Raw genomic sequence first — 12,395 nt, 5'->3', positions numbered from 1 at the left:
CTTCATTCTTCCATTTGCTTTAGCATTTCTATGCTGGAGAGCAAATTTAAGTATCTCTTCTGACATCCATTTGGACCTTTTCCGTCTTTCGTGTCTTCTTAATGACTTTCTGCTTTCTTCATGTATGATATTCTGGAAGTCATCCCACAACTCATCTGGTCTTCAGTCTTTAGTGTTTAATGTATCAAATCTGTTCTTCAAATGATCTCTAAATTCAAATTGTTTTCACTGATGATTTGGAGCTTTTCCATCGTCTCTTTCCATAGATGTAGTCAATTTGATTTCTATGTATTCCATCTGGTGAGGTCCATATGTATAGTCATCTCTTATGCTGTCTAAAGAAGGTATTTGAAATGAAAAAATCATTGGTTTTTCATAATTTAGCATGCATTCTCCACATCATTTCTATCACTAAGACCATATTTTCCAACTATGATCCTTCCTCTTTGCTCCCAACCTTTGCATTCCAATCACCAGTAATGATCGATATATCTTGATTGCATGTTTGATCAATTTTGGATTGAAGAAGTTGGTAGAATTCTTCTATTTCATCCTCACTGGCTTCAGTGGTTGGTGCACCAATTTGAATAATAGTGGTATTTACTGGGCTTTCTGGTAGGCGCATGGATATTATCCTATCACAGACAGCACTGGACTTCATGACTGATCTGGATATGTTCTTTTTGACAATGAATGCAACACCATTCCTCTTCAACTTGTCATTTCCAGCATAGTAAACCATGTGGTCATCAGATTCAAAATGACCAATACCAGTCCATTTCAGCTCACTAATGCCTAAGATATCAGTGTTTATGTGTTCCATTTCATTTTTGACAACTTCCAATTTTCCCAGATTCATACTTCGTACTTTCCATGTTACGATTTTCAATGGATGTTTACAGCTGTTTCTCTTCATTTTGAGTTGTACCCCATCATCAAATGAAGGACCCATGGGCTTTTCTCCCACCAGATTTACTTTATTCGCGTCATCATGGTCATCATAGTCTACTTTGAGGAGGCACCTCTTCCCCAGCCATATTTTGAGTGCCTTCAAACCTGAGGGGCTCATTTTCCAGCACTATATCTGACATTGTTTTTCTGCTATTCATACGGTTTTCAGTGACTAAATATTTGGAAGTAGTTTGTCTTATGCCTTGGCATACATGAAGGCAAAAGACATGAAAACAATATGCAGAATCTTACCAAAGTCCAAATCCGTTCTACTCTGGCAGCTCTGAGGACAAGATGTACATAAATTGATGAATGTAAGAGGGGAAATAAAGTATTGCTGCTATGGTTTCACTTCACACATGTATGGATTTATTCCTAACAAAATGTATTTAAACATGTCTCTGCAATTAGTAACTCGGTTCATTCTTTCTTCTTTTTTTTTAAAGTTTTTATTGTGACATTTACATGGGAAAACATCAGCTTTACACTCATCCTATCATATTTCGTTTCATTGCAATGATTACAATCCCCTCCATGCATCATCAAATAACCCCAAAGGGTACACCACACAGGCCTGCCCCCTGTCTGCCAGCACAGAGCCCTTCTCCCTCCCTGAGTCCAGTGTCCCCAGCCGCTCCATCTTTCCTCGTCATAGTCTCTGTCTCCATCCCTGGTGTCATTACCTCTCTGGGTAGGTTCCCGCTCTGCGTTCTTCTCACTTGATGGTCCCAAGGACCTCTACTCCTGGGCTGCAAAATCAATCACTCTCCTCCTTTTTTCCAAAAAACATCTACCTCTATATTTCTTAGCCTCACAGTCAATCCTGATGACAATTATTCACTAATGTACCACAAGAATCTTATCTCCATTTCCTTTCCTCAGCCCGGTCCCAACGGATTGGAAATCATTCAGTGGTGATTCTACCTTCCCCTGCCCTGTCTGGAACTAGGCTCCCTCTTGAAAGCTTGTGAGCCAGTCACTTCTTGCCTTTATAGGGCCCCCCCACCCACCATTTTGGGTAGTCAATGTCTATGTTGCCCATCCCTGTCAACCCTGTGTACCGAGGGGGTATAAGTGATCCTTGCTATAAAGATTTGTTCCCTTTTTTGAGCTCCTACATCCATAAGCATAGGCAAAGTTCACCAAATTATAACAGGTTATTCTTTTTTTTTTTTTTCCCCCACTTCTTTCTTCTAGTAGAGTTCTGATCATCCAGCCATTGAACCCAGGTCAAGTGGGCACTATCTGTAAGTATGGGTGTTCTTGTGCATCTCCCCTCACTTCATATCATCTGGATGCTTCACTCTCCACTCTAGTCCTCTGTGACCATGTCACTGCTATGGGTCCAGGAGTTTCCAGGTCTTGCCTTACTGCTGCCATCCAGGTCTCCATCCAGGTTCACAGGGGTCTATTGAATGTGGTCAGGCTTAGCTCTCAACTTTGTTGATTTTTTTTTTTCCCTCTTCTTCCCTTATCGCTGACCAACATGGTCACCAGCCAGACTATATGCCTGCTGATGTATTCCCCTTGAGTCTTAGTCTTAGAAGGGGGTTTGCTCTGAGGGGTCCCAACCACTTGCCTTGATGGCTCTCGGGCAAACAGCTTACTTGCTCTTGTAGTAATCAATCAGACTGCCATTATTGTTTAGAATTTTTCCTGCAAGTTTTTCTTTCACCAAGTATCTTCTGTTCTAGCCACTCCACACTGGTCTACTCGTCCTTTCCAGTAGAAATTTCCTACCTCAGTCAGTTCTGGATGGGGTTCTGGATTCCACCTATGGTCTTGTGCAATGTAAAGGCTCCAAAGGAGGCCTCTTTCACTGAGCAACTTCTAGCCCCCTTTGCGGTATTTCAATCAGTTATAGGTTGAAGACGGACTTACAAGATTTCTGTAGTGATGATTCTGGCTATTCCTTTCTCCCTACCTCAAGTGTCTATTTTACAATGGTACATAAGGGAAACCAAGATTCAAAAGGTAGCCAAGCATCTTAACACTATTCCACTCTTTTACCCCTTCAAACCGTGCCTTAATCTTTGTATCTCGGAGCCCTGTTGTTCCAAGGTTATACATACATCATCAATTATCCCTGTCCCACTTAGCCCATGTGAGCCTGCCTAACTGTTCTCCCATGTGCTTTGTTCTTCCATTTCCCTCCCTCTTCTTGTGTATTGTCTCTCCTCCCCGCACCTAAACTATCCTGTGTGCATTCCTTACTCTGTGCTCTATCTTCCCCTCCCTCCCCTCCTCTCATCCCATATATCCTGGTGATTAGCAAATATATATATAATTTTTTCCCCATTTAGTGTGGGTTCTTCGTCTTAATCTTTTACAATAATAATGGTCCTATGCAATATTTCTCCTTTTGTGACTAATTTCACTCAGCATAATATTCTCAAGGTTCATCCATGTTATGTGGTAGCTTGCAGCTTCCTTGTTGTTCTTCAAGGTAGCATAGTATTCCATTGTGTGTATGTACCACAGTTTGTTTATCCATTCTTCAGTTGATGGGCACTTTGGCTGACTCCATCTTGTAAATAGTGCTGCTATGAACATTGGTGTGCATATATCTTCTCGGATTGTGGCTCTTTTTTCTTGTGGGTAAATACCAAGTAGAGGAATTGCTGGATCATAGGTATTTCTATTTTCAACTTTCTGAGGAAGCGCCATATTGCTTTCAAGAGAGGCTGGACCATTTTGCAATCCCACCAGCAATGCAGGAGTGTCCCAGTCTCTCCACATCCTCACCAGCACTTATTGTCCTCTATTTTTTTTTTTTTTAAGTTCAAAACATCTTTTTTTTTATAGAAATTTACCAAAAATTACAAAGCTAGTCTATTTGAACAACATTTATACAGAGTAAACTGTTAGCTGCCATAACGACAAAGCCTCCTTTGCCGGAGTTTTGAGACTGCTTCAGGGCCAAGTGAGGGGTTTTCACTGTTCTGAGACAAGACTTCTGAATCTCTGTCAGGTGAGCCTTCTTTAGGAATGATAAAAGAATACTTATCGTCGTCATCCAGGTGTGTCTGAGGACAAACTCAGAGTCACCATCCTGGGAAAAGCGGCCTTGGAGAGAGTCTGAGTAATCTTAACAGTGTCTCCAGGGTTAGCTGGTCAACACACTGTCAAGAGTGGAGGGAACGGGTTTTGCTTGCTCACAACTAGCTTCTGATGCTGATGGGATATGCAGCCTTTAATGTGACCCATATATATGAGGTTAGCCAGAATATACTGGACTTCATCAATATCCACATCTTCTACTTGCATGAATCTCAAGGCAACGAGAAAATTGGTGTGTTTTCAGTAACAAATCCACTTTCTTAAAAAGATTCCTGTAGGTGATGATCTTCAGTTTCTCAAGAATAAGGAAAATGCCACAGCAAATAGAAAAGGTTTCATGCTTTGTCAGAGCGTCATTCAGTAGTAAGAGATTGCCTTCACTTACAGCTTTAGTTACTTCGGCAAACTGCATAAGATGGTACTTCCTCAAGAGTTCAATAGTTGGCATGTGACCCAGCAGCCTTTTCACTGGAAGCAAATAGATGAAAATTATCCATTTGTTCCTCTGACTTGAGCGGTGGCATCGCTCAAAGGCAAATTACAGGTACTCCTCAGCTTGTTTAAAGTCACTGTCGAACATGGCTTTGCGTCCAACATAGTATTTGTACGTAACTTTATGTGCAATGCTATAATCTTCTTTCAGATTTGAGCTGTCAACTGCTCTAATTAGAGGTTTACACAAATGGAGTTTATTGATCTCAAAGTAAATCTTAAATAACTGATTCACCAGAAACAGCATCCCCCACTTCTTAGAATCCTCTATTCCAGCACGAGTGTCACTGGCACAGATTTGAAAACAGCTCATCAATAACTCAGCTGCTTTTTCCAACATGTCCCCAACTTTGCTCTTTCCTTTCTTTACCAACTGCTGATCTGCATTATTAGCAAATATTCAAAGGTCAAGTGCTACTGCGTACATGATAGGCAAAGCCCAGTTTTCTTCTTTGTGAGCTTGAAATACTAGCAGGAATGATTGAACGATCACAGTCTGGCATTTGTATGCTTCTATGAAATCATGGTTTCCCACTGCATTAAGTACACCTTAAATGAGCTGCAAACATTTCATCATAAGGGGGTTCCAAAACTTGCTGACACTTCTCTTATGGAGAGGGCAACTGAAGCCGTGGATTCGAAACATGAGGGTGCTGAAACGATACCAACTCTGCACACGATCGTCCAGCTCTGTTGTCAATTGCTTCACACACCTGCTGCAAATACTGGTTAATGGTGATGTGCGCCATGGCGGTACACGGCCAGCTCCACCGCTAGGTCTCCAACGGGGCTCCCACTTCCTGTCCTCTATTTTTTTTATCTTTACTGTTATTGCTGGTATGAGATGATATCTCATTGTTGTTTTGATTTGCATCTCCTATGAGTTGGAACCGACTCCATGGTACTTACAACAACAACAACAACAACAATGGGTTAATGGAGTCCTGGTGTGGCGCTGTGGGTTAATGTGCCAGACTGCAAAGCCATTTGAACTGCAAGGTCGGCGGTTCAAGCTCACCAGCTGCTCCTTGGAAACCCTATAGAGGGTCACTATGGGTCGGAGTTGACTCAAGGGTACTTAACAACAACAACAATAATGGCTAGCGATTGTGAACATTTCTTCATATGTTTGTTGGCTGCCGGGATCTCTTCCTTGGTGAAGTGTCAGTTCATGTCCTGTGCCCATTTTTTAATTGGGGTATTTATCTTTTACTTGTAGAGGTGTTGTAGTTTCCTATATATTTTATAAATGAGTCCCTTGTCTGATGTGTCATTGCAAAAGATATTTTCCCATTCTGTGGGTTCCCTTTATACACTTTTGGTGATGTCTTTTGATGCACATAAGTTTTTAATTTTTAGTATGTCCCAATCAACTATTTTGTCTACTTTTGTCTGTGTACTTTTCAAAATGTTTGGTAGTCTGTGTATTCCCTGTATTCTTTCTATCTTCTTTTGATGATTTCTGCATAATTCAATATTTTGACCACAGAATCCTTCAACAGGGTTAGAAAAACCTTTTGATTTTTTAACTGCAGTTTATTTACACATTTCTTTATAATATTTGATTTTGTCTTCTCAAGCTGTCCCTTGAAATGTTCTGTTCAGCTTTTTACGTCTTCATTTCTTTCATTTGCTTTACAACTCTACATTGGAGAGCAAGTTCCAGAGTCTCTTCTAACAGCCATTTGGTCTTTTCTTTCTTGTCTATTAATGACCTTTTGTTTTATTCCTGTATGATGTTCTTAATATCATTCTACAACTCCTCTGCTTTTTGGTCACTAGGTTCAAATATATCAAACCTGTTCTTGAGATGATCTCTAAATTCACGTGGGATATGTTAAAGATCATATTTTGGCTCTTGTGGATTTGTTTTCTTCAGCTTCAGCCTGAACTTACATATGAGCAATTGATACTGAAGGAAGAAGTCCAAGGTGCACTGATGGCACTGAAGAAAATAAAGATCAAGACTCTGGGAATTGATGGAATATAAATGGAAATTTTTCAGCAAACTGATGTGGCACTGGAGGCACTCATTCATCTATGCCAAGAAATTTGGGAGATAGCTACCTAGCCAGATGATTGGAAGAGGTCCATATTTGTGCTCCTTCAAAAGACAGGTGGCCCAATGAAATATGGAAATTGTCAGGCAATATCATTAATATTGTATGCAAGTAAATTTTTGCTAATTATAATTCAAAAATAACTGCAACAGTACATGAATAGAGAACTATCAGAAGTTCAATCTGGATTCAGATGAGGACTGAATTGAAATGAGGGATAACATTGCTGACATCAGATAGATCTTGGCTGAAAGCAGATAATATTAAGAAGCTGTTTTCCTGTATTTTATTGACTATACATATGCTTTCAAGTGTGTGGATCATGACAAGCTGTGGACCACAATGCAGAAAACCAGTGTCCTGGAACAATTAATTGTGCTTATGAAGAATCTGTATGTAGACAAAGAGGCAATTGTTTGAATAGAATATGGGAAACCTGGAGGATTTAAAATTAGGAAAGGTGTGTGACAGGGTTGTGTGCATTCACCATACTTATTCAATCTGTCTGCTGAGCAAATAATTCAAGAAGCTGGATTATATGAAAAGCATGGCATCAGAACTGAAGGAAGACTCATTACCAACCTGTGATATGCAGATGATATAACCTTGCTTACTGAAATCAAAGAGGACTTAAAATACTTACTGATGAAGTTCAAAGACCACAGCCTTCATTATGGGTTGCACCTCAACGTCAACAAAACAAAAATCCTTACCACTGCATCAATAAATGACATCAAGAAAAATGGAGAAAAAGATTGAAGTTGTCAAAGACTTCATTTTGCTGATATCAACCATCAACACTCATGGAAGCAGCAGTCAAGAAATCAAAGGATGTATTTCATTAGGCAACTCTGCTGCACAAGACCATTTTAAAATGTTCAAGATCAAAGATGTCAGTTTGAGGACTACGGTGCGCCTCACTGAAGCCATGGCATTTTCAATACCCTTATATTCATGGGAAAGTTGGGCAATGAATAAGGAAGGCCGCAGAAGAATTGATACATTTGAGTGATGGTTTTAGAAGAGAATATTAAAAGTACGATGGACTACCAAAGGGACAAACAAATCTGTGTTAACACAAATACAGCCAGAATGCTCTTTGTTTTGGAAGCCAGGATGGCCAGACTTCGTCTACCATACTTTGGACATATTATCAGGAGGGACCAGTCCCTGAAAAAGTGCAAAATGCTTGGTAACGTGGAGGGTTAGCAAAAATTAAAAGACCTCCAATGAGATAGATTGGCACAGTGACAGCAGCAGCAGACTCAAGTGCAGCAACGATTGTGAGGTTGGCACAAGACAAGGCAGTGTTTCGTTCTATTGTGCATAAGACTGCTATAAATTAGTACCAATTCAATGGTACCTAACAGTTACAACAACTGCAATTAGTTGATGACTGCAGACAAGTTCTCTCAGTAATATACTGGTGTTAGTCTTGTTAAGGGTGCCTTCGAAACAAAGGATACATTTTGTATGATGGACAAAAAAAGACTTTGAGGTCAAGGCTAGTATCAAATTTTTAACAAAACTCAAGTGGACATCTTCCAAAATTATGGATGCTTTGCAACTAAATGTTGGTAGGAATGCTGCCCCATATAAAACAACAGTTTTCAGACAGACCAAGCATTTCAAAGAAGGTCAGAAAGACCTCTAAAATGAGCCACGAGAGAGACAACCATCAATCTTGACAAAGAAACTGAGGCGGAAGTCCCAAAACTGGTAGAAGACAACTGTTGAATTATCATTGACACCATAGCTACTGACGTTGAGATTTACATTCTCGATTTTAAGTGAACATCTTGGCCTTGGCAAGTTTTTGGCCCAACAGGTGCCAAATTCTGAGTTCAGTTGCATAAAGATCAGCAGTTCAAATAGCCAATCTTTCCATTAGCCTTTTAAATAAGATTGAAGCTAATACAGATGATTTTCTGAAACAAATAATAATCAGAGATGAGTCTTGGATTTACTAGTAGTGTCCAGAGAGCAAGGATCCAACCAAAATAGTAGTTGGATCTTCTAGGTCAGTGAAATTCAAGGCAGAAAAGGCAGCTCAAAAGGTAATGGTGACTGTTTGGGGGTGTACCAAAGAGGTTATCTTGATAGATTTTCTCAAAGGACACAGGACATAAATAAGGGAATAAGTTTTAAGAAAACTGCAAACTACAATGGTGAGAAACAAGTCAGAAAAATTATAGAAGGGTATATTTTCCCCATAGCAACATTGTACCTGCTCATTTTTCAAGGGTAGCAAAAACTTTCCTACAAGAATTTTGTTGAGCAATTTTACCCCATCTACTCTAAAGTACGGATACATTTCTATCCTGTTTTACGTGAGCTTAAGGACAATGGTTCTCAAGTACTGGAGAATAGGGCTCACCTGAAAGGTGGACTTCATAAAAAATATTGATTCTTGTACCCAAATCCAGGGATTCAGATCTAGTCAGTCTCTGATAGGTTTTCAAACATGAATTTCAACTAGCTTCACAAGTTTAAAAATTTTTTTCTAATGGGAATGGTAATTGAAAGTTGGAGGGTAGAGTTTACCTAGAGGTGCTTGGAAGGAAGGTCTGGTGATCTATTTCTGAAAAATCAGCCATTCAAAACCTATGGAACACAGGGCTACTCTTACAGACATGGGGTTGTCATGAGTCAAGGTTAACTGACAGCAGTTGATGGAGGTGGGTGCTCCTAATGTCAAGCAGTTTGATGGTCTGAAGAGAAGTCTCATGCAATAAGAACTAACTGTGCTTGAAGCTGAGTCTTTATGGTGCCATGGGTTGTACAGACATACACATATGCACACACGAGCTCACTAAAGAGCATTAGTCCCCAGATGTTATAGGCGTCCTCTAGCAAAGGCAAAGTATTTTCCCTGTTTGATAATTTGTGATTTTTATCAGTTTTCAGTTTTACTGTGTCTGTACTTATTTTAACATGCATAAAAAATGACCATGAACCACTTATTTTAATATGTTCAGTTTCCAAATTAGAATACAATTGTTTACAAATACAAAAAGTAAGGTTGCAAAATAGAACTTTTCCCTTTGGAAAAATGAACAATAATAGAACAATAAACAAGTAAATTCATGGGAAGACTTTCATTACTCAGAACTGTGATCTTTAAATGATCAAACTTAATAAAGTCTAATTAGACTTAATAAAATCTCCTTAAAAAAATAAAGGAGCCAGATTAGATTATGAATAGGAAATCAGAAGCAGGGCTTCTGGAAGTGAAGCCCTGGTACACACACAGTATTTCTTCTTTGTACATTGTCCCTCACTAGACTGTTTCTGAGTGGACACTGGTAGCCACAATTACAAGGTAGGATCTCTAAATCCATTGAGAGGCAAAATTGAAGAAGTGGATAAAATTGCTAGTTATTTTATAAGCGGCATTATTAAGAAGTAGCTGAAATAAACACAGATCATCTATATTATCAAGCACAAACTTGGAAATCACTCAAACATGGGTTTGGAGCACGAGAACATCCAAACTTGCAAATAGTACCCATTTGACCTAGCCTCGATGGCTTGATAATCAGAACTCAACTAGAGGACAATTAAAAATAAAAATTTAAAAAAACAATTTTTTTGGATAAAGGAAACAAGGATAAATTGCTACAACTTGATGAAATTGACCTATACTCATGGATGTAGTAGCTCAAAATACCAACAGAGAGGGATGGAGTCTTCATATCTAGTATCAATGCTATCCCCTCTGTGCACAGGGTAGATATGGTCAGGCAACTTAAACACTGATTACCTAAAAGGAGCTCTGGTAGCGTAGTGGTTACGAATTAGGCTGCGAACTGCAAGATCAGCAGTTTGAAACTACCATCTGTTCCGCGGGAGATGAGGCGTTCTGCTCCCGTAAAGATTTACAGCCTTGGAAACCCTGTATAGGGTTGCTATGAGTCGGAACCGACTCCATGGCACACAGCCACAGCCACCTAAAATGAGGGGGTGATAAAGGCATGAAGTGACTGGCTGTATGCAGGGGAAGATAGAGTCCCCACTGAATAGTTTTCATCTTGTCTAGATTGGTTTGGTGAAAAGAGATGGGGATAAGATTCTTATGATTCAATAGCGAGTAATTGTTATCATGACTACTTGAGACGGTCGCAACTGTAAAGGTAGAAATTTTGTATCAAAAATGGGGAAGTAGTTAATCTTATAGTCCAGAAACAGAGGACCGTAGGACAATCAAGGGAGAAGAGCACAAGCAGAATGTGGGACCCTATCAAGAGAAGCAGTGATGCCAGAGATAGAGGCAGAGATGAGAACATGGAGAGAAAGAGAGGGACTGATTGCTGGCGGCCAGGAGGCAGGCTTGCAGAATGTGCCCTTAAGTGGTTTAAATTATTACATATATGCCTGAGTATTTTAAGAAAAAAAAAAAAAAAAAAAAGACCTAAAATGATTAGAGAGAAATACTGTTGACTGATATTACATGTATTATAATCATTATAATGAAACAAAGTATATGATTTGTTGAACGTAAAACTGGTGGTTTGCCCTGTAAACTTTCAATCAAATCACAATAAAAACTTTTTAGAAATCATGGGTTTGGATTTCTTGTCTAGTTGGGTTTCTGTAGTCATGCCACTTGATAGATAAGAGCCTCCGTTATCTCATCTGTAAACTGGGAACATAATACTTATGTTCCCGGTTGCAACTATTAAATATGGTGTTGGTACTGTCAAATGGAATGGCCATCATCACTGGAGATAACTGTTGTTACTATCATATTCATAGTTATGGTTCAGTTATTTACAAACCCCCAGCACTCACCCACAAAGAGCTGGCTATTGAGCTGTAGGTGGATGTGTCCGTCAGCAGGGGCAGGTTGTGTCTTTCGAGGCAGCTGATCCACTTGAAGGAGTGCTTCCTTAACGTTCCTCTCTGCCCTCAGGTGATGCCACCGATTGTCATTAAATGGAGTGGGTGACTGCACTGTGACCTCACAAGGTCCATTCCCCACATCGAAGGAAAAGGTCACTTCTGTGGGAGCTGGGAATTTTAGACATGAGAGTTGCTCAGGGTCATTCAAGGGGAGGGAAACCAGTCCTGAGCAGACAAGAGAAAAGTACCAGGACATGCCTATTATGAAAGGAGACAGTGGCAGTGATGCAGACAATGGCTACTCAGGGTTGGCTAGGAGAGTAAAACAAATCTGTGTCCTGGAGGCAAAGAAAACAAAAATGATCCTAACATCTTCATCATCCTGAATGGGCTACTCATCTTGCCAAGCCCTGAATAGTAGAGATGCTTACTTACAGAAAAAAAAAAAAAAAACCTAACAGCTCATCTGGCATAAAATATTCTTTCTATAGGTATATGGAGATCTGGTGATACTGTAGGATTGTCAACAACATCATTGACAGATCAAATCCACCAGCTGCTGCAAGGGAGAAAGATGAGGCTTTCTGCTCCCATAAAGATTTATAGTCTCAGAAACCCTACACAGAGTCACTATGAGTCAGAATAGACTCGATGGCAGTCATCATATGTATGTGTGTATGTGTGTTTATGACATAACACAGAGAGGGAGATTCTATTTAAAATGCTTTAAAACAATAAAAATTTATAAGTATGATCTGAAAATTTGATAGAAATTAGGTTTGGGGTACATGAACAAACAATATGACAAGACAACTCAATCAAATGATTCTGTAATTTAGTAAAAAATGAATTATTTTGAGTACTTTGCTTAACAATCTTGACTACACACAGTTAAAGTGGAACAAAATTGTCATCAACAGCTATATTTCATGAATCACTGGTTAACACATTAGTTTTAAAATTCTGATTATTTAAAATTGCAGAATTTAT

The 12,395-nt window shown here is 39.4% G+C and overlaps 1 protein-coding gene and 1 pseudogene across 1 annotated transcript in view; both read right to left on the bottom strand.

Annotated features, from left to right (window-relative positions):
- Positions 1 to 12,395, bottom strand: part of CNTNAP3 (contactin associated protein-like 3) — a 243,023-nt gene that overhangs the window by 48,087 nt on the left and 182,541 nt on the right. The window contains exon 15 of the mRNA XM_006877478.1: positions 11,355 to 11,573. Within this exon, the coding sequence (XP_006877540.1) occupies positions 11,355 to 11,573 (219 nt within the window). The remainder of the gene's footprint in view (positions 1 to 11,354; positions 11,574 to 12,395) is intronic.
- On the bottom strand, positions 4,066 to 5,252 carry LOC102842107 (annotated as a pseudogene).

Source organism: Chrysochloris asiatica, unplaced genomic scaffold, assembly GCF_000296735.1.
Source record: "Chrysochloris asiatica unplaced genomic scaffold, ChrAsi1.0 scaffold00506, whole genome shotgun sequence".
In the NCBI taxonomy this organism is placed as follows: Eukaryota; Metazoa; Chordata; class Mammalia; order Afrosoricida; family Chrysochloridae; genus Chrysochloris; species Chrysochloris asiatica.
The sequence above is the reverse complement of the archived record's forward strand: the minus strand, read 5'-3'. Positions and strand labels throughout refer to the sequence as shown.